The sequence below is a fragment of the Mycteria americana genome, chromosome 1 (genome assembly GCF_035582795.1).
Source record: "Mycteria americana isolate JAX WOST 10 ecotype Jacksonville Zoo and Gardens chromosome 1, USCA_MyAme_1.0, whole genome shotgun sequence".
In the NCBI taxonomy this organism is placed as follows: Eukaryota; Metazoa; Chordata; class Aves; order Ciconiiformes; family Ciconiidae; genus Mycteria; species Mycteria americana.
Window position 1 is genome coordinate 86,652,716 of NC_134365.1, and position 23,393 is coordinate 86,676,108.

The 23,393-nt window shown below is 41.4% G+C and overlaps 1 protein-coding gene across 38 annotated transcripts in view; it reads right to left on the reverse strand.

Moving 5' to 3' along the window:
* LOC142413637 (rap1 GTPase-activating protein 1-like) overlaps positions 1-23,393 on the reverse strand; it is a 74,879-nt gene that overhangs the window by 24,638 nt on the left and 26,848 nt on the right. For 16 of the 38 annotated variants that reach the window (XM_075510099.1, XM_075510090.1, XM_075510082.1 and 13 more), the window contains 10 exons: positions 21,198-21,269; positions 20,925-21,011; positions 20,171-20,305; positions 18,452-18,598; positions 16,563-16,666; positions 14,088-14,204; positions 9,042-9,168; positions 8,854-8,956; positions 3,398-3,483; positions 31-3,243 (listed from right to left, as the gene is read on the reverse strand). In XM_075510099.1, the coding sequence (XP_075366214.1) occupies positions 3,220-3,243; positions 3,398-3,483; positions 8,854-8,956; positions 9,042-9,168; positions 14,088-14,204; positions 16,563-16,666; positions 18,452-18,598; positions 20,171-20,305; positions 20,925-21,011; positions 21,198-21,269 (1,002 nt within the window). In that variant the 3' untranslated portion in view covers positions 31-3,219. Of the gene's footprint in view, positions 1-30; positions 3,244-3,397; positions 3,484-8,853; positions 8,957-9,041; positions 9,169-9,205; positions 11,211-14,083; positions 14,205-16,562; positions 16,667-18,451; positions 18,599-20,170; positions 20,306-20,924; positions 21,012-21,197; positions 21,270-23,393 lie in introns of those variants that run through there. The other 22 variants (XM_075510030.1, XM_075510050.1, XR_012776872.1 and 19 more) reach the window with 21 other exon arrangements.

Here is a 23,393-nt window from a genome sequence, read left to right on the forward strand (position 1 = left end):
CTTCTTTCCTGATTAGTTCTCTTTCTCTACCCTAAAAGCACGAGGATTAAATTGTTTTTATGGGACTGAGATCTCTGGATTTCTCCCTAAAAGCATGGATTCAATTGTTGTTATGGGACTGCGATCTCTGGATTTCTCATATCTTCCTGCTTGTCCTTTAGAAACACACACACGTAAAGCCTAAGAGAAGCTGGCTACATTCTCCTTTTATTTTAAGTCACCAGAAGCACAGGACAAAGTATTCATGCTTCCTTTTACTCTTCAGCATGGCAATTGGAGGGGACATGAAAGAGAAGAGTGGAAGAGAGAGGGACAGTTCAAGCCCAAAGAAAAATCTGGGGAACCAGTCAAGTATTTCAAAAGGAACTGTCCCCCTCCTGGACAGTATTTCAAACACCTTGCTCGGCAGTGACTGACATTGAAGGAGACCACCACACACATGCATTCTCGGGCGCCAACCCCAGACCTTGCAGGGGGTTTTAATTAATGCCAGTTTTACAGTAATGTCTTTGGAGGACAATGGTGAATACCATGTAAGTTTAGTTGGCAACTGAACTAGACTGTGTTTTGCTTCCTCAGGGATGGCTTAATTGCTGCCTATCCAAAGGTGATTTATTTGATGATGAGATGATGATTGATTTGATGATGACAGAAAGATCATCCCATTGTATAGTGTGCAGAGGGAAAGATATGCAAACAATAAAATTAAAACCAAAACACTTCATTTTTCACTCTTATCTCTGATTACAATAGTTAGTTAGAAATTTCACACTGGAATAGTTTGAACCTGGCCCTGTATTGGCTGAATTGGAATAACACACTCAAATTATTTTGATTTGTATGAGGCTTGATTTCTCAATGATTCCTGGCTGTCTCTGATGCGTCTCTGAAGGAAGCAGAAGAACTAGCAGCAGCTGGAATTCCATTTTTTGCCTCTTTCCGAACTTTAAGGTAAAGCATATTCATGCTTTTTCACTTGAACTGCAAATCCTGGAACAAAGCATCAGAAAAAAAAATTTGTATTCTTCATGTTCTTACAGCTGTAAGTGTTGTGGGAGTATTATTTGTTCCCCCATCCACAATTTTCCATCTTACACCTCTTTCAGCTCTTCGGGAAATATCCTATAATTTGAGAACTCTCCTCCTTTCCACCAGTGCACCCATTAGTCTTTGGGCAAATCCAGCCTGGAATTTAAGGAAATCTTCGTGAGCTATGAGAGACTACATTCATGTAGGAGTTAGAATGACAGGGAAGTTATCAGGCATGTGGATGCCATAGGTTTCTTTGAGTTCCTCAAAGCCATGTTAAATTTTTTACCCTTCCCCCCCCATGAAATTTGCTAGTCTCCAATTTGTGCTATCAAACTGATTCTGAGGTTGTGATAAAAATGGAATGACAGAAACATCACTTTAAGCCAGATCACCCCAGTGACTTGTGGCCACTGCCATAGGCAGTGCTGTCTCAGAAATGGGTAAAATGGGAGGTAATGAACTCTGGTGGGAAGGTGGGGAGAATGCAAGGAACATCTTGAAATAATCTCATGGTGAAAGCCATGGTCTCATGAAACTTTGTCCTTTGATCCAGCTTGACTAAAAAAACCAGCCTTTGTGACAGAACATTGTTGATTTGGCAGATGAACCAAATGAGATGGATCTTACAGACTGCTATGTATTTCCCAAAATTATCTTAAAGGCCTTTAGACCTACTTGAAATCAGTGGAAATTAAATGCTTAAAGCCTTAGGTACTAAAATAGTACTTAAACACTACTGAGATAAGGAAAATCCAAACTCAGGATTTTCCTTACATTGCTTATTGCCTGTGATAACTATTAGGAAGTGGTTACAGCCTTTGCATTTATATCAGTGAGTATCCATATTGTTGCAATTCTGACTGTATACCTACTTCGAGCAAAAGTTGCCTGTTTGGGAGCAGAGCTTTGAGGAAGTTCTGCTTCTTGTTTAGGCAACCTTACTCCTGCGTTACAGAGACCTGATCATAAGCACAAGCTCTTGGCAGACACTCTGGTGATTACCCCAGTAAACACTGGCTGGCAGCTATACTGTCATTCTCAGTACTTATCTTTAGTGTAGCGTGCATTTTAAGTAGTCTCAGCGCTGAGAACCAGCTTCTTTACCTGGCTTCCCTTTCTGATCTTCTGTCTGTAGATATCAGTCTGCTGTGACACCAATGGCCATCACCGCATGGAGTTGAACTGTTTATCTGACTGCTCTGAATGCCACCAGGTGGCAGGGCAGCTAAAAGTTGAGCATTACTTGAAAAAACATTGAGGATCTAAACTTGTGTCTTTTTACGAGGCACGGGGGTAGATGCTAAGCAGTAATAAGAACTGCCAGCTATTTAGGAATAGCTGGAATAATTTTATTCCGTAAAAATATCTCTTCTACTTAGCTATATACCAAACTAGTTCCTGAGAGCCACACATCCACATCACTTTCAAGTAGCATGCTGTTTAGCTGTCAAGCCGGAGAAGATACTAGGCAAGGAAAGGGACTTTGCGCCAAAAGAGAGACTCTCAGCGACGCAAGCAAAACTGGACTATGAACTCTAGGGAACAAACTTGGAGTTGAGTTCCCCTTTGCTCTATTACAGACCTCACCAGGAGATCCAGTCCCACTTCCCATGTCTGGAAAAGCTGTGAAACTGGCATGGAGAAGCAGGTCCCACCAATGCTAGGCTGAAAGCAAACAAGTGTAGAGATGGGCACAAAGTCACAAAATGAGCAAAAGAAAGTGGTTCAGTAAAATAATGAAACCATAGGAAGCAGAGGATAGGTACAGAGAAAGCTAGGTGGCATCTGAGCAAAGGAAACCGAACAATGAAAGAAAAAGAAAATAAAACTGAGCATAGATTAGGGCAGAGAGAGGTGTCTCAATGGGAAATGCTGTTCCCTGAGAGGGAGCAGGCAACCAAGAAAGGCAGAGCTTAGGTAAATTAGGCCCGAGATCTGAATTCGGTTTCAGGCCAAATCTGTTTAGGCCAGAGTCAGCTGGCCATGGAAGATCATTTGGGGAAGGAAGCTATAGGATTAACTCTATTTACTGTGAAGCCATATAGTACTTGCTGCACTCTTTCAGTGAGGCCAGAGATGGCCCAGGGGCCTGCCTCCATGCTGAACCACCAGCCTGGGGCACTGCTCCATACCCGTTACCTGTGCTCCTCACCCAGTGTACACCGAGACAGTCCTCCAGCGGTGACCTCACACGCAGCACAAAATGGAGGCCTGCAGAACAAGGCAGTTCTTTAACCTTCCCCTGCAAGCACCTTCTTATTGTCCTTTCAACCCTCAGCAAGCAAAGCCTCCTAAATTCTCTCTTTTTTTCTCCCATCCTTATCTCTGTGCAAGTGAAAAGGAAACATTTTATTAAAGCACTTACTGGATTATGGTGCTGAGCATCTGCTTTGCTGCCTTTTCCTTTTCCAGTGGAGCCAGCAACACTGCTGGAAGGAAGCAACCTGCTTCCTAGAAGGGAACCAAGCACAGAACAATAAAGAAATAATCAAGAGGGTATCCCAGGAGCTGCACACATAGCTGGTTTTACCCCAAACTTTTCACAGATCTGTGGCTCATCCACAGGTAAGAGTGAAAGGAATGTATCTACACACAACTTGACTAATGTTACCTTGACCTACTTCTCATTCCAGCTTGAAACACGAGGAAAGTGACTACTTAGCTTTCATTTCATTCAAAAAAATCATTGGCTGCTGGTTCCAGACTGCTTCAATGACACAGCTGTTCTGGCTATAGCTTCTTGCCTTTAGAAGCTATGTCTGTAGCTATCTAACAAGTAATGAAGGCATTCTCCAACTTTCCTAAATGTTTCCATCAGTCCCATTTTCAATTTCTGTATCAGTCTACTATTATACACAAAAAATAGTTTAAAATAATAAAGCAGGTTCCAGTAGGTGACAGCATCATGCAGTCAAGCTAAGAAATGCCATTACTGAATACATCTGTGCAACCTGAATGCCTTATCCTTAAGAATACACTTTCTGAAGCAGAGTCTAATCTTAGGTTCTCACAATGTTTCTCTTCCTTCTCCTCCCTCTGCTCCCTCCCTTAAGATTCCCACATCTGATCTCAGGGTTTAAGGAATTTGCCTGTCATCACATATCAACACCATGGCAAAAACAAGGATGAAATACTTTGCAAAATTCACAAACTTAAAACATTCTTTTGCTTTCTGTAATCATCTTACATTCACCATACACATTTCACAAGAAATGAGTATGTCTTTAATGTAACAGCCCTCTTTTTTACACCATTCTAATTTATTCTTAGGTGACCCTCCATCCTATGCACTGATGGTTTAAAATTATTAAATATAATTTCATAAATAGTATAGTTTCTAGGAGTTTATGCATAGCTGTATTGCAACAGTAAATCTGCATTATAACTCTTTTCTTTGAATCAGAGGAAAATGGAAAGAGTTTGAATTAAAGAGTTGGTGTCAGTGTGGAACGTCCTAAGGGGGCAGAAGGAGCAGACGAATTACTTCGATGGCATACCTATCTACCATTCAATCAGGAAAGTTTAGAAAGCTGTACCATTCAGCTAATGAGGGATTCCTGCAATAAGATGGTAAGCCAAGATGTTCTTCACAGGAACATTTTTTTGTTTTTAAACTATACATGATCATCAGTAATTTAAAACTCTGAGGTTTAAAAACAAAACTGGTAAATCACTGCCATTTGTTGCTAAACTGTGGCTTTAAACAACATGAATTTGCAGTACCAGGGTTCTTCTCCATTTTGTATACATCCCAGCTCCAGTACTTTGAAATTTAATTACGATGTATGTTTGTAGGTAGTGACTAACAGACCAAGTAACTGAATAAAAACACTTCTAAAACAACTATGCATATTAACTAACCTAGAAGTGTCTTAAAGTGTTAAGGAGGGCTACAGCTAAATTTATATGCTGGTGTTGAGGCTAGGGGGAAAATCACCTCTGCCTCATGTAATATATACACTGGCATATGAGACATGTTGGTGCTTTAAAGCCAACTCAGAAAATAGCAGTTTTGGCAATGGCAGTTCTCTATGTCTTTATCTAGCTCTGGTAGCATAATGACCACAGACTGCTGCCATTTTTTTTTCTTTTCTGTAACTGTGCTCTCTCAATCTGAATAGCAAATTGGAGAATCCAAGAATGTATACATGGGTTAGGAATTCTAAAATCATTCAGCTTAAGATCCAGACTTACAGTGGGCATCCAAAATGTTAGGTTACTTCATAAAAAATCAGTTCAGTCTGATTTTACACTGTACATTAACTGTGGCTGAATATTTATTGTATAGCTCACTAATGGGCAAAACTAAAACAACCAGATGCCTCTCTGTGTCCCAAGGTGTTTTCTTTGCTTTCAGTTTAGCTTAACTCTGGCATTTCTTCAGTTTATTATGCTTGGTTATGGATAATTACAGTTCTTCCCTGTTGCATAAATTAACTCAAACTATCAATGTTCATTTAAATGTAATTTTGTCTAGGAGTATTAACATGTATTGCCACACTTGATCTTTTGATAATTAGTCTTCTGTCAGGACTGGCTGTAGTACATAAATAGAAAACTTTCTAGTATTTGCAAAAATCAAAATAAATATATCTTTATATATCTTTTATATAAATATATCTTTTCTTTGTGCTTAGAAAATGCAGGCTCAATTCTGCTACCTCATGCACCTCACACATACACACAACCCTTTATTTCCTTCCTCTCTGCCCCTTCATCTATTACCACAAACACATTCTAAATGGTGTGGATGGTGACATCATCAAACTTTCTTACTGCAATCAGCAATGGCACTCAAGACTACATCTCTACAGTCTCCTGATTAGGTGAGTTGATTTCAGCTAGTCAGAAAAGTAGCCATTATGTTTATCCCTTTTAACCATGGCTCTCCTGACATAAATCAAAAGTCCCTATACAAACCTGCATGTTTGTTGCTGTACCTTTATACACTTTTTTTTTTTTTTTTTAAATCTCTGCACTGAACATATAAGAGTAGATATGGTACAGCAAAAAATCACCACTCCTGCAGGGTGCACCATGCCAAGGTACTGAGAAACCACAGTGGAAGTTTTGCAGTGTCAGTATGAGATCACTGCCATTGACAATGGAGTGTATAAAACCTAAAAATTATGTTGAACTTTATATTGCATTCTCTGTAATGATTATTCTCAGTCTTGTATATTAATGATGTATATACCTGTGGGACAATAAGGAGTCAGCAGATAGGGAATCTATCCAGGAAGAGCAGCAGAGGCCACTGGAAAGCATCCCTACTTCCAATATCCATAACAAAAGGGGAACAGCTAGGCTGAATAACCTAGCACTCTTCTACTGGAGAGTATATTGAGACAGCAGCTTTTCCCCAAGGTAGCAAGCTGGGAGCTCAGAGCAAGTTTGGCCTGTACTATCAACCTAGCACTTGGATCCGGATCTGAACTTTCATAGGTCAGCTACAGCTCTAGGATCCAGTGGGATTTTCTGGCAAGAAAAATAATGCAGGAAGGAAAATGTTGCACAAGTGAGTAAAGGGGTAAAAGGAGAGACAACCCAAGCCAATATAATAAAATTTTATAGTGGATCACTTCCACCGGGCTTTACATGACACAGGTAGATGGGAGTGATAAGTGGATTTGTGGAAAGATCACACTTGGATTAAACTATGGGCGTGGCAGGGGAGGCATAACAGCACTATTAAAAACAACACTTCATTATGTCTGTGCCTGGGAGTGCTCTAGGATAAATGGAGTGCAAGGGGAACTGCAGTTCCTTGCACAAGGTCAAGAGGAATGTGAAATCTTTTACTTGATGACAATAGACAATTTCTGACACTCAAGCAAAACAAACTAGTTTGCATTTACACTAATTTTCTGCTCCCATTAGTATTTCTCATCACAAGTAAACACAAGCTGTTCATTCACTTTTGACAGGGAACAATCTTTCACACCTGCTTGGTCTTAGTGCAGTGCTACAAAGGCAACAGGAGTGAATAAAGCTCAAACATTTGTGAGGGGAGCTGTGGCCTGCTCAGGATAATCTCAGACCTGTGGAAATGGTAGCCTGGACAATGCCACGGTGATACAGTGAAAACCCTCACACCACCAGGCACAAAGCAGCTATTGCGTTTTATGGTGTCATTTCCAGATCCCTTTAAAAAGAGGCAATTTCATGGTGTTGGGCCTCCTAGCCTTATAGTATTTATTTACCACTCTTGCTCTGAGCTGATGACACTGAACTCTTTCTTCCCAGCCTTCAACACAAGGATCTACAGAAGCTCATTCTCAACTTCTGCTTCTTAATAGCAGCTCATTAGCTGTCTTCTGCCGTGAAGGTTCCTGACATGCTGCTTTTTCATATCACCACATTTAACACCTTTATGTCTCTCCCTCAGGAGAGGCAGGCTCTGTATATAGCACCCCACTTCCTAATTACAGCATACAGTATGGCTCTCTTCTCCCTCTGCAAGATCAATAACTCCACTTGTTTTTCCTGTTCTTCCAGAGTTTCAATACCAGCCCCTTGGATTGTCTTGTGCTTCTATGTATACAAGCAGTCATGCTGTGAGTTGTTCTGCAGAAGTGGAGAAGTCTTACAGAACATCTCACAGAACAGAGGCCTCTGCAGAACATCTCACAGTACAGAGGTCTCTGCAGAACATCTCACAGTATCACATCTTCATTGCTGTTACTAAGATACAGGCAATTTCAAGCAAGGATCTGACGGACACTCTTGATATCTCAGACAGGGCTGCTGCAGAGATTGAGAGACCTAACTCTGTCTTCAAAGTAAATTGGCTCCCCTTTCTGACCCTTGTAATCTTTTTCAACAATCCCTTTTCACACAATTCCTATAAAGATTTTACTGTTCCTTTCAACCAACTTACTTTCTTGCCATCCACATAATCCCTAGTATCTCTTACCGTCTCAACCTGCTCCTATTCCAGAGTCTTTTAGCAACAAATACTGAGTTTTGCCTTCCACAGTTCCTAACGACTTCCCAATCTCAAAAGCTTAGTCTTTTCAATCATACTTTCCCCAAAATCTTACACAGTCCCTTCAGCCTCATTCTCAAAAACAGACTAAAACTGATTTAAATTTTCCATACTTTTAGCTTTAGGCTGATGCTCAACAAGAAATGCTTCAATCCAAAACAGTTCATTTTAACAAACTGAAGCAAAACCGCAAACAGGGTCTGAGATCAAGGCAGCTGATACAACCTCACCTACAGATACTGCAATAGTTCTGCCTGCTATGGGACTAAAGAGAACTTATAATGACTATAATCATCTCTGCACTGTGAATGGATCCAAGCTGACTTTAATCAACTACTCCAACTTTAATCAAGTACTACACTAAGAGCCCAGCCTTGGCAGTCAAAAAGCTCAGTGCAGGTTAGCTACCTGATTACCCACCTTCTCAGGAGCATACTACTTTGTTCAGGAAGCACTGTTTCTGTAATTCCCATATCCAAACTATCTAGTTTATAAAAGGGCACTGCATTCAGAAAAGCAACCACTGAGATACATGCTCTCCACAGAAACACATAAACACACTAATTCTTTGCAATCTACTGTAACTCCTTCTGCAGTGTGCACAGCACTATTCATGCTACTGAAACGCACTTCCCCTTCCCATTCTCTCCCCATTACAGTTTGCACGCTAGCTTCTCTCCCCATTTCTCTGAGCCTATCATCTACCTATGCTTCCCAAATCTTAAGTATAGCTATACAAAAGATTTTGCCAAATGAATGTGGCTCAACCTGACATATGCTTCTAGAAGCACAAGCAGAGGATTTTTTTCTGGTTTTCTTTCTTTCTTTTTTACCTGGTGAGCTAGAAGTACTGGGTGTGCAGTCACTGTCATCCAGCCACATACTCTGAACCATTGAATCCTGTTTTGGAGGGCCCTCAAGAGAGCACATCAGCTCCTGGAGAGGGCAAAGAAGACGTGTTTTAATAATGCACTTGGTAAAATCAGGGAGGTAGCCTGTTTGTTAGAGATCATACACCCACCCTGTCATTCTCCTCTTCATCGGATGTTTCATTTTCCCTCAAACCACTACAACAACTGCTTACACTGGATGAGGAACGTGAGAATGGCTGCATCACACAGTATCCTGAAGTCTGATTCCTGAGCATTCTGTGAAATGCAAGCATTCAACATCATCATGCTTATTGTTACACATAGGCTTGCACTTTTGTGACATAGCTTTATTATATAGCAGTCAGAAACAGTAAGAAGAAATTATTCATTCACAGCTAGTTTTTCCACCTAGGAACAGAGTTCAGGTGAACTGGCTTGCATTCCTTAATTTCTAGTTGCTACTTCATTTAGTAGAAACACTGCTTCTTGTTTCCATTCTGGATAACTGTATGAAAGGACAAGACTAACTGAATTTTTAAGTCACAGACCTAAGTGTCTTAAAACAGAGTGAGTCAAACCACCTGCATTTAAGTACTGTTTACCTCTAGACATTCATTAAAATCAACAGATACCTTCATTTTGGAGATCAGAGATTTTAGGAGCCTAAATACATGATAAGGTTTAAACTGAGTATAAAGAGAAGGCACTACCCAGCCTAGGCCACTCATTCCCACAGCTGCTGTCAGCCTATCGTGTTTGGTCTTACGTGAAATTCCAGACAGTACAAGGGGACTATAAAAGCACACTTTTCATGTCACAGAGCTTATAAACTGTCACTGCTGTGTTTCTGGACAGCTGTAACAGGAGTCAGGAAAGCATATACACATTAACCAGTATTATAGAAGGGTTAACTAAGAAAGTTTAAGGAAGCAATGGAGAGGTAGAAACAAATGACTGAGATCTACATTATTTTAGGATGTGTCAGTGCCAAACTATTAGGATCAAGTGCCAAGCTCTTCCACAGACAAGTCAGAACTCTCCTCCTGCTTACAGATAGGAACATACCTAGGTCAGGATGCCCGTCCTGGTGATTCTGCATGTGCCCAGTTGCCAGTAGACTGGCTCCTGTAGGTCCATCCCACTAGACTTTTAGCTCCCACAGGGTCATTACAAAGGGAACATTCAAAGCAAACTGTATTGGATCACTTGACCACCACTCTCTCAAATGTCACAGACACTGAGGTAGCCTGGTGCTTGTTTCCTATCTGTCAGGAAAAACCCTTAAGGTCAGCTTCTCCCAGCTCAGAATTTGGGATCCACTGCTTGCAGTCATCTAGGAGAAAGAGCAGTCCATGCGGCTGATATGCTTACATGGTGGAAGGTGCACTGTGCATGTAAACCTAACATTTATGGTGAAATACTCACTGCCTGCACAAGAGACCACCTAATAAGAGAGAGATGAAGTGCTTAAAAATGTTAAGAAACCCAAAAAAGCTAAGAGAGGCAAGAAAGATAAGACACCTTTAACATACTAAATATATTTATTCCTTCAGAAACACTGCAAAATGTGGCCAGTCTTGACCTACAAGCAGTAATGAAACCTAAAGTCCCAGGCATATTACATGCCAGCATGCAACAGGGAGAACAGTAAAGATAGGGCCGATATAGGCCAAAGATACTTCCTCAGGAGATTAGGAAATATATTTTGGAGGAAATGAAGGCCAACATGCTTCTCCCTTGGCAGAGCAAATCAATAACACGAATTTAAGTGAGCTGGGACCTAGATTTCCACAAAGTATCTCCTCCTCAGCATCCTTCCTCAGCAGGTTTCTCCATCCTCATTCTCTGCACTGCACTTCCTGACCTATGTCATCCAAAGGCACTAGAGACAGAGGTGGAAACATGTTCTTCTGCTCTTGCCTTCTGCGGGTCAAGCTGTTCTCTTCTTGCTCATCTGAGGGGAGGGAAAGAGAAGGGGAGGCACTCAAGGTGGCCTCCTTCCCCCATCATTAGTAGAGGCTGGTTCAGTGGCTGCTGATTGGGCAATGGGAAGGGCATAGAGCCAAAATGCTCCAATAGGAGCTATCTGTCCATCTCCCTTTCCCAGGATTCCTGCTCCAGGAACTGCCAGTGGAGCGTTACTTGGTGCCACTTGGTCCTTCCACAGTCCTTGAGGTCCTCTAAGTAAGTTCATGCTCCTCTTAGCCAGGACTCTCATTTCACCCCAAAAGTCTTGCCAGTATCTTCAGTGAGGTAACCAATGACTCAGTAGCATCCGGTCCACTCCTGATTGGCTTGATGTCCCCACTCAGATGTGTCTGAGGAGGGAAAACACACACACAAAAAACCCATGTACTTTTCCTAGGATTTGGACATACGCAGTACAGTGCTTGATTTTTCAGATGCAACCCAGAAAGCTGTCTGATCCTGAGGAGTTTTGCTACCTGGTTACTTAGGCTGGGTTCATTCTTTTGAGTCTGTCCCTTGGGAAGAAGGGATTATTTGGAAGGCTACCTGGACAGTGGAGCAGAAAAACTAAGGACAATTGTCCCTGTATGTGGGAGAGAAGACACTGTTAGCCCGAGCGAACAATGTAGTTTCATGGATTGTAGGCTGATCACTGCAGAAAGGTGTGTAGGAAATCAGCATGCAAGGACAGAAAGTAAGTGCTGGTTTGTCTCTACTGTGAAATAATTAATCTACTATTTATGTGTTCCCTTTGCATTTATTTCCAGGTTGGTTTTAGTAGAACACAGATGAAGAGTTTGATCATTCAAGTCTGGAATCTGAAATGATTATTTAAGACCAGCAGCAACATGCTGGACACTTTTGTGATAGAGAAATTTCCTGTGATGCTACTCCCTGGAGAGAACCAGGAGTGGATTGATGACATACTACCAGGGATAACATTTTTAATATGGGCTGTGTAAATTACTCTAGAACCAGCTGGAACTCTTTTTGCATTAGAAATATGCCTATATCATGATCCTGATTTGTGGTTCCACAATTAATCAACAATGGAGTATTTCAGTAGAATTTCAGAGACAGTTCTACTGAGACAGACTGTTAGAATTACACTCCTAGCCTGTTCCTGCAATACTGTGCTAATACTGTCTTGGCGAAAATGGTGTGCTTTAGATGGTGGAATTACATGTCCTTGATTCCCTCTCCCAGATATGGTGCAGAAGGTATGACTGCATGTGGGGTGGTCCCTAACTCTGAAATCACAACTCTAACTCTGGCTAATCACCAGTTGTGCAAAACTCCATGCTACATTCCACTTCGTAAACAAACTGTCCAGGAATGGGCTAAACCACCACAACTGTGAAAAGGCTTTTTCCTGGTGATCATACAAGTCGTTTTGAGTCCATGACTGGAAAAAGATGCATAGCGAGAATCCTGGGGACAGAAGTAGACAGACTGCCAAATCATACAGGTCATGCCTCATGTGCATAAACAATATTCATGCAAGTATTGTTAGTGAAATCCCATGCTATGTTTGCTCTCTGAAAGCATGTGATATCAATTTGAAACAGCCATTGCAGCTGGCTCGCCTCCTCAGCTGATGAATGGAGAATGGAGGGTGGGAAACAGGGGAAGCCCACAATCAAATGCAGAAATCAGGAACAGATGTCAAGAAAGCATCATCATTTTTTTTCAGGACATGCACACATTCTGCAGTAGAATAACCAGGGCTAGCCAAGCTATGAGATGTTTTCTTACTAGGCATAATTCTTGCTGATTATGCAAGGTTACTGCAGCCACCTAATCAGAGCAAGAATCCCTCACATGTGCCTAGCCAGGGGCTTCTAGTTCACTAACAACATCCCAGGCAGGATGAGGAAGGGGAGGTGGAATGATGTGGTAATACTGGAAGATGGGGGTTGCTGACCAACCTGTGGTTCCATGTCCTGCATTCTCTCTTGTCCTTGGCTGCCAGAGCTAGCATCTTAAATGGTCTGTATCTCCTAGCTGTGGTCCCATCCTCCTCACCACCAAAATTTTGGACACCAACCCAACCCAAAAACTAGTATCACAAAAACATACTTACCAGAACTCTGCACCTTGGCTGTGACAAAATTCTGGCCATACAATTCTGAGCAAAAAAAATCTTACAGCATACAATTGGGTAGCTGAACTACTGCAGATAGCCACCAGCCTGTAATTCTTAGGGAGCACTGGGTCTAGTTGGAAGGAAGGCCCTTCCTTGTCAGACTTGGCACCTGGAGCAACTACAACCATAGAGGCCTGGCTCTAGGGCACCTCCTGAAATTTTCTTAGAGCAGCCCCAGTCCTGAGAAAGGGACATGCCCTATTACAAAGTACTCAGTGCCCTTTTTGCCACAGGTGTCATCCAAGTTCTCATGAAAAAGATCAGGTGTGGCAAGCTGTTCCAGAAAGTCAGCTACAGTCTTGGATTTAGAGACAGGCTGCCGTGGAGTCTTGGAAATGTAAATGTGTGGTTTCCGTGAAGTCCTGAAGTATCCTAGATGGGATCACATCCCAGCATAATACAGCTTAGCAACAGCAAAGCTGCATGACCAGGAACTTGCATTTTTCCAGTTTTTGGCCACCAGAAACTGGAGAACTATTTTGCAGACTACTGCATGAAGTGTTTTGCAGGAGAACACTGGGTGTGGTATGGCATGCTTTAGCAATGAAACATAGGTGCAACACACAAAACCCTGCTGTAACACCTGCTGTAACACTTTGGGAGGACTGAAGACAGGCTAATTCACGCTGGTTGGGAGCAGCGGCATGAATCCTGCTTAAAGAGGCAGAACTTGAGTACAACCCAACATCCCAACATACCCTTGTCCAAGCTTCTCCATGAAGCTCCAAAATCACTCCAGAGCAAACTATGGAGGAAACATATAGATGAGTAAGCATGGATAATTGGACAGCTAGGGCTTTGTGTATCCTGTTGGATGCAAGCTAACATTACAGTAAAGATATAGCCAAAATCACCTTTAAGTGGTCCAATCTTTCTTCACTGGCTGTTTAAGAAAGCTGAGTTACTTACTTACATGCTCTGAATTACTGTGCCATGGCCAGACATGTAACTTTTAAGATGCTGCAATGCCTGATGTGGACAATCTCAGTAAAGCCTCCAACAGAGCAAGACATGCACCACACTTAAGCCAATACCAGACACAGTGAGCATCTTTCAAATATTGAAATTATTTTCAACTCACTTGCTCTTCCTGCTGGGGAACTCTGGGGAGCTGGGACTGGATGATCCATCAGACTTCAGGTCAAAGAAAGTTCCTGGACTCTCCAGCACCTTCTGTATCCTCTCTGCAGTGTCTCTGCTGGGACAAATGAGAAACCAGCTATACCCCCAGGCCAGAGTTAACCACTATCTATTCTAACACTTCCTTACAAGCCACAATACAAAGCTGTATCTCTCGTATACACATGAAAGGGAAGCAAATGCAGTTGTGTTGAAAAGGGCAGACTCCTTAGATGTGACCTGTTGAGGGCAATATATTATAAATGGCCAACTTTAAGCTCCTTTTGAATTGATATAAAAACCTAAATTAATTTCAGTATTCTCCTTTAATACTTCAACTTTTTCTTCTAACCTCCCCATTTCATTGGTCTTAAGAAGCTTTAGGATTTATTAGAGAGCTTATATATTTATTGCATAAAGAAAAAGGATTCAGCAAATTTCCCTGTTTCAGGATGGTTTAAATAGTTTTATTGCTACTAGTACTTGTGAAGATACTTCTGAAGCAAGCTGTCTGTGTGAGTAACTGAAAAGTGGGGTATGTTTAATTAAGGATTGGAAAACTCAGGTTTTTGTTGGGGGTTTTTTGTGACTTCAGTGATGAAGTTCACAAAGTTCCTCCTCTGCTCTCTTGGTCAGTTGATCCTACCTGTACCCTTCACACCACAGTTCCTCATGCCCTCACTTGTGCTAATACAACTGTTTGTGAAACTGGAAATTATCCTGACGAAAAACGATCCTGAAACTAGAACAACCCTGAAACTTCTATGACATATGAACAAGCGGGATGGACTGAGTCAGCTCTGTCATCAAAGCCTGCATATCTTTAAACTACAGCTTCAGGGTGAAGTCACACGTGACGTTGAGCTCACTGTTGCCAGAGAGAGTGCCTGCTCCAGCCTCCTCCACTCTTGCTGAGTGTACTTTCCATCAGTCCAGGTACCCATCAGACTTCTCCATGAGCCAGTTCATGGCAGAACCTGGCAGACAATTAATCCAATGAAAAAAAGTTGATACTTTTTCTGTTAGATTAATGGGGTGAATCAGTTCCATGAAGGGTCCACTAACCATCTGAGCCATCACAAGAAATGGGACAGGATTGGGTAGTTGAAAGAGACACTGGGAGAAGGAAAGTATATCTGCTTTTCAGTAGCAATGAACTGTTAGAACAGACCAGTTGCTAGTGAAACTACACCTTCAAGAATCACCCAAAAAGTCTTTCACAAAACACAAGATAAGGCTTACTGTTCCTCATATTTAAGATTACAAACAAGCAAAAGGAAAGCTAGATAAACCCAACTGCTTACCAATTCCCTCCTAGCAAAGAGAAAAAAAAAAAAGAAAAGAAATCCAGTGTTTTTCCTTGTTGTAGAAAACTTTTACAGATCTTTTAAGGGGATAGTGAAGGATGTTGTACACAAAGTAATGGATTGAGGGGCACAGCTGCATAAGGTACAGAACTATTTGAAGTAGTGAGGAGCTGTGGCTACTATGTTGGCTTAGACTGTTACAGGGAAGTTATCTCAGATGATTTTATTTTTCTCAAAGAAAGTTCTATGCTATTTTTATTCAGATTAGATCATAGGCACCTCATTAAGGTCCAAGAGAATAACTGGAAAGAAGGGAAAATGTAGTAATTATTCTTGTTGTGAAATCACTAGTTTTCACATTAAAGATGGCTTTTCCCCTTTTACACTGAGTCTTTAAGCTGTTCGCTGGAATTCTTGCAAGTGAAAAACTGTATATTAGTTGCAGAGCACTCATGTGACTTTTCAGACTATAACCTTGTTATAAAAGGTGTCTCAGCTAGAGCCGAGACAAATTTATTGATTTAACTAAATAATCTCTCATGACCAGTGGACAACTTTTGAATGGTTATAATTCTGTCAAATATGCCAAATCACTCCTTAAACCTGTGAGTTACCCCTTAATTATAATTTTTTCTCAGACCATCTAACTTAAATGCTAGTCATTTTGACTTAACGCTTTTTTTAAAAAAACCTTTTTTTAAGACATCAGAAATTTTGTCTGTTTGAACTTTTTAACATGAAAACAAACAAACAATCAAGCACCCAATTCCCTTTCATGTGACTCTTATCTAAAAGTGGCAAATACAGAACAGGAGAACCAAGAGTCCTGGATCATACTGCACAATGTTTAAGAGCGATCTTACTATGTTCCTCCACCCATCTCCTCCCTTCTTCCTCAAATATTGATTCTCCCCAATTGCAAATGTCCTTTTTTATTTTGTTTGGCTCTGTCATTTGTCCATTTCTCCATTAACCAATAATCAGGCTTTTCTTCCCATTCCAACCATTTCCATTTCAGTTCTCATTCCTGTCAATTCCCTTTCTGTCCTTATATGTGCCTTTCTATCTCCCTTTTCTCATCTCCTCCTGTTTTTTTTTCTCTCTTTGTCTCATCTTCCCACAGCTCATACCTCTTTTCCTCCTGTATGTTCTCAATGCCAATGGCACTACTCCGTCGCCCATGGAAGCGGCTGGCTCGAGTACGTGATGGGCTCCTACCAGGCAAGGCAAAAGACTAGAAAAAAGGAAAGTGTGACAGAAAGGAGGGAGGGGAACAAGACAGGAAAAACTGGAGAACTGGAAGCATGGGAGAGGGAGTTTGCGATGTGGATCCAGATCCTCTCCTTTACTCTGCAACACAGTAGCATGGCCCAGCTCCACCAGTGCAAGAAGGAGTACTTTCTGTCAGTGAGAAAGAGAAGCTAGGGCTTACAAAGGTGGTATGAGAAAGAGACAGAGAGATACAGAAACAAAGGCAGAACAAGATACACAGCCAGTATACAGCGAAAGAAGCTCAGGAAGGGAGGTATCCCCATATGATGAGAAAAGGAGAGGCAGAATCAGAAGGGTAGAGAAAAGTAGAAGTTAAAGGAGAGAAGGAGGCAGCAAACCCAAGTCATTACTATTCTGTGACTGTTGTGCTGACATAAAGAATGCATACAACTGAGTAAACTGTCACCAAGAAATTTCCACACTGAAAGGCACCTTCTTGGCTTACTCAGACATTTTTTTGTAGTTTGCCTGTATTGACATCTGTCCTGGTTTCAGTTGGGACAGAGTTAATTTTCTTTATAGTAGCTGGTATAGTGCTGTGGTTTGGATTTAGTATGAGAATAGTGTGATAACACACTGATGTTTTAGTTGTTGCTAAGTAGTGCTTATACTAGTCAAGGACTTTTCAGCCTCCCATGCTCTGCCAGGTGCACAGGAAGCTGGGAGGGGACACAGCCAGGACAGCTGACCCAAAGTGACCTAAGGGCTATTTCATCCCATATGATGTCATGCTCAGTATATAAACTGGGGGGAGTTGGCCAGGAAGCAGCATCGCTGCTCGGGGACGGGCTGGGCATCAGTCAGCGGGTGGTAAGCAATTGCATTGTGCATCACTTGTTTTGTACATTCTTTTATCATTATTATTATTATTTTATTTTCTTCTGCTGTCCTATTAACCTGTCTTTATCTCAACCCATGGATTTTACTTTTTTTTCCAATTCTCTCCCCCATCCCACTGGGGGGGGGGGGGGGGGGCGAGCAGCTGTGTGGTGCTTAGTTGCTGACTGGGTTTAAACCAGGACAACATTACAGTGCAAAGACCACAATCAGCTGGATGCACTTTGACCAAGGTAACCATGTTTCCAATATCAGAAACATGGATCCTTTTCTGGAAGCATTTGTCATGGATTTATTATGCTTACACTGATCACGTATGTTTAGTACCCCTATCAAACAAGAAAAGCTTTGATAGTGACTAGAAATATTCACTCTTTTTCTCACCCCAAACTTTATTCTGCCGTTTGTTCCCAACATGCAAATTCTATTTACAGCAAAACAGCATCTTGAATAAACATTATGCACCTGTTTATATTACAGAAAAGAATCTGATTGGTGAAACTGAAGAAAATGGAACAGATCTAGCATCCTTACATTCTGAGCTCTTGCCATATGACAATACAGTACCATTCTGGTCAAACCACAGTGCATGCACTTTTTTAAGGTATGGCAACATGCGGGACCTAATCCAGGATAGCACAGATAGATATCTGATGTAGAATCATGTTTGGCTTTCTTCTCCCAGTCTGCATCAATCTCAGCTCTAGTTTACAGATGAACTGGGGCTAGAGATAGGCACAGACAAAACAGACTGCAACACATGCTGTTACCACTTGTGAAATGGGATGATACAACAAAGAGATTCACAGAAGGACAAGAGGACAAACTAATAGGGAAAGAGAAATAAAATGTATGGGTGGGTCACAAAGGTATGCCGGGTTTCTTCTTACAGCCCACCCAAATACCTTACCGCAGCAATGACCTTAGGGCCCTCGGCGACACTCTGGCTGAGGGCAAGGCCACCTGTAGTTGGGCGGCTGGGCAGGGTGGCTGGCTGCTGCTTTCTCATGGATATCCCCATGGTATCCAGGCTCTGGCTGCGGCCTCTGATCACCCGCTGAACAGAAGGGAGGCAGGGAAACAGACAAACACAGACATGCACACGGTAGGGCAGCATGAAAAGCACCACAGATTGGGTGGAAAGTTGTGACAGACCAACACCAGAACCACAGAAATCCTAACTCCTAGAAGGCAGCATCTTAGACATTACCCATTTTTGGTCCTAGCTGATTCATGGAGCTCACTGCCAGGAAAGAACTCTTCCTTAAGTATATTCTCTACGTTCACCTCCCTTGTCCTGTTGCAATAAATAGAGATTCCCTACCAGTATCCCAGCATACTGGATAAGACAGCATCATCTGGAGCAGTCCTACCCAGTACAGGCTACAAAACACAAAATCAAACTCCTGTTCAAGACTGTAAGGTTCAGTCTCACATGAACTTGAGTGCTGGTTCCAAGGGGAAAGCAGCCATATCAAAATCTGCAGCATTTGAAAAAGCCATTTTCTGAGTTTACTCAACCTTTTCCAGCCTTTTACACAGGTCATCTGTGTACATGACATGCAGATCACAGCATCTGCTAGAAGTCAGAAAAGGACATTTTGGGATAATTAGTGTAAGACATGGATGGGTATGAAACTTCTGGTTAGCAGCAAAGGCTGAGTAGACTGTACATAAAAATATACGTCACCAAAGTATCCCAGCTCTGACCAAAGCTACGCATATAACTACCAAACCTACATGTGAATGGATTAGTTTCACAGCCCTTAATGACTCGAACCAGCCCACCATACAAAGCAGGTGGAGGTCACCTGAAGAAATCCTGTTTATAATAAGTCTCAATGTCCAGACAGATAACATTATACAAAAGAAGTGGTGAGGCACTTCCCCTTTCCCACTTCTGTGCGAAGTAGATAGGAAAGTGATATAAGGTTCTCTCTGTATAATCAGTTTAAAACTCAGTGTGCCTGTTCGTACAAAAACTTTGCTTTCTCATATCATCTTGTATTAAAAGTAAGTTCTGTCACTTGATCCTGATATATTAAAAAAAAAAAAAAGAAGATAAAAAAGTGTCCTCTACACTGAACAAAAGTAAATTAACTCTGGCTTTTAGAGGTAAGTAAAGCATCACAGTTTATCTAGACAGTACACTCACAGATATGTTAGAAACTCTCTTGCAGTGGCTCTTGGAACTCTTTCAGTTATAATGAAAATTAATTAGAAGATATCTGCTGTAGGAACTGAAAGCCGCTTGCTACTAGTTATTAAAATTCCTCTTGCAAACACTCACTCCTTTTTCTGTAAGTCATGGAGTGAAACCCCCTCTGACACTAGACACCAGCATGAAGCATAAAGAGTTTGACTTCTCAGGGACAGTATGGAATTCCACCCTGGACCATGCTGTAGCTCTGTAGAAAGGAGCAAAGGAAGGGAAAAATGTCTTTTCTTGACAGATATGGTAAAGCACAGTTGAAGATGCTCTAAAGAAAGGCTGCTGGATGGAAAGACTTTTTTTCTGTCTCACCCTAAGCACAGCTGATCAGCAGGGTCAATATTCCTTGGAGGGACACACAATGAGCTTGAGAAAAGTGTGAGCAACTGAGTAAGAAAGCAATCCACTATGGCTCACCTTGAAATTCTCGAGGAAGCCCCCACTGCCATTCTCTATCTTGTCATCCTCCCCTATGGGCAATCCCATCATACTGCGGCTGCGAAGCTGCAGCTCCTCAAAAAGGCTCTCCAAGAGGGCACTCCGGGTTCTTTCCTGCATCAACATTGGGAATGGAAACACAGCTATTATTGGGAGTGGAGGGATTTTTTTTTTCCCCCTGTTTCTGCAATGAAAATTAATTTAAACAGTATGAAGTGGTTTTAGCTGTATACTTATGGAATATGTTACTGTCACACCCAGCCCTCTTAAACTCTTTCTAAAGCAAGTCATAAAGGACATCAGTACTTTTCTACAGGTGACAAAACAGAGGCATAGATTGAGGGCAGTTTTTTCTAGATTAGGCAAGCAGCAGAGTCTGGAACAGAATTTTGGTACCTTGAACCAAAATCAGTGATACCAGTACGCATCCTGTAGCACAATACTGAGTTTCAGCTAATACAGAATTTCCTCCAGCAAAATGTATGCGTCATATTCCCATTCTTACTTGAGGATTAGATCTTTACATTAGAATGTACCTGTTCATATTCTATCATGCTTGCTGTGAAATACAAAGGAAGCAACACATAGCTGAGTATAATCACATTTCATCTTCCTTTTTTAAGCAACACAAAATTAGAAGTAAAAGAAAGTAAAAAATTATACTGTATTTTCTTAATCTGGCAGTAATATAGTTTTACCATTTTTAATGGAAGCAACCAGGTAATAGGCCCACCTCTAATTTAGCAAATTTCTCAGCTCGATAGCAGCTGTACTCAGCATTGATGAGCTTGACCAGGAGGAATTCACGAAACTCTGCATTCTACAAGACAAGATGAAGACTAGACTGGAGATGAAAACAGTAATAAAAATATCACAAGAAAAGCTCTGCCTTATTACTCTTTAGACTTCCAAAGTCATCTAGCCAGACTGACAATACTGACTCAGAACACAAGGGTATGTATGTACCGTATCCCCTGTCATCTAACACTGGACCAGAGAAACAAACCTTTCTGAATATGGCTGGATTTGGCAGAGGGGGTCCAAAGAAGGGGACATCATCTCGGGCTGTGACTGAAACCTGAAACAATATAAAGGGAAAAAATATAAGTATCATAACACAAGTGAGACTATCAAAGCCTTCAAACTACTATGATACATCTAATTCCTCCCGATTCATTTACATATCTAAGAGAGATATAATATGCTGTCCTGTGCATCCATCTGTTTCTGTACTCAGTGAATGGATGTGCTGATTTATCTCCCTGAAATTCAGTCAGCTAGATGTGCACACAGTAAGAGCAACTAGGAAAAATGGAACTGATTGCTTTTTTAAGAAATATTTTTTATAAATGTTTTTAATAATAACCAGTGTATTTAGAACAAAAAAATAAGATGCTTCTATTCAGCCTGCAAGATTTATCTCCACTAGAACCACCTTCATCAATATGGTTGTACTGACCTATTTTTTTGACAGAGAATCCGCAGTGGAGTTACTCCCCTCAGTGTGCAGTGTATCTCAGTGACACCACCTCTCTGAGTCACATGTGGTAAGCATACAAAAGCACTTTCACAGTAAGAGATAAGGAAATCCATGCTTTTGTTTTTTTCCTTAACATGCTCCTACCTGCCATACCAATGCCAAAAAAAAGTAATTGTAATGCAGTCCAGTTTTTACATACTTGGCTCTTCACAGCACTTACCTATAATTATATGCCACTATCTTGCCAGATACATACAGCACTTAAGAATATTTCACGGTTATTTTTTTCATCATGTTTGAAATGGAACAATACCATTATTTGCCATTTCATACAACAGGGAACAATGTCAGAACAATTTAACAGCAACTGCCTCAAAAATAGCACTCCAGTGTAAATGTCACAGAGCCAATGAGAAGCATGAGTTTAATGAGAGAAAGAAGGAAAGGGGCCCTCAATTTAATTCAGATTTCTCACATTGTAGGCCAGCTCCCCTAATTACAAGGCCTTCCTCTCCCTCCCAATAGATATCTACCAGTTAAAATCCTGCTTTGCATTTTTAATTTTCTGATTGCAAAAATTGATTCAAAGAAATGCCATTAATATTCCAATTTAACCACTAGGCACTAAAGCTTAAGTAAATGGAACAATGGATGGAAAAAAATCTTTCCAAACTGCAGTCTCTTAGGTACTAGAACACTCTCAAGGCAGAATGAGTTAAAACCCCTTTGGGAAAGCCTTTACAGAAAACTCTGCGTTGGCTCTAGGGTCCTGACTGGTACTATTTCTTTTTCAGGAAATGATACAGGCAACCTTATTACACTGACAAAAACAATGCCATTGCAGACAGGCAAAGATGAAAACAGTAGTAGGAAGAGACAAGACGAATGGCAAGCTTCCCCAGCTCTTTCTCTTGTCATTAAAAAAATTCAGTGAACTTCTGTGCCCTACAACACAGAGAGTGAGAGGAGAACTGGAATCCCATGCCCCTGATCAACATGAGGCTATTGTGTCACTACAGAACTGGCTGCTCATAGCATAGGGAACAATGGAAGGTGGTTGTTCCACCCCCAGCACCCTCTTTGGTGGGAGAGGAGATGGGGATCCTGTCCTAATTTTGATATTCTTGGTGTTCTTGTAGACCTCCAAGGCATAAAGACTCATCATGACCAAATCAGAATTCCTACATAATATGAGACATAGGATTTTGATTAAAATGTTTCTACAATGGAAACTCCATCACAGAATGCAAGCTTCTATATATTTTCTGCTCTCTCAGCATGGCTCAAAGTTGAGCATAAAGTTATATAGACATCCATAGAGAGTCATGTGACAGAGAAAGAACTGTGTCCAAAGGCTGCAGATAGGGAATTTGTGTTCTAGCAGGGCTTCTTTCAACTGGAGGGCCCTAACAGGTAGCACTTCCCTGCCAGATGGGTATCAGTTCTGTGATCCCCCAAATAAGACGTAGCTGGTTCGGATTCCATAGATTAGGCCAACCACCTGTATCTGACCTGCAATCTCAGGCAGTGCAAGCTCTCAGCACTGTGCTCTGCAGCATGAGCAATGCAGACATGGCTGTCAGTCAGGTGAATGAGTTTTACCTGACTTATATAATGCAAGCAAGACATCCCCCAAAATGGCATCAATTGCTCTTTGATGTAAATGAAGATTTTTTTTATCTGAATTCATCCTGCTTCAATTCCCAAGCTTTAAGCTTCAGA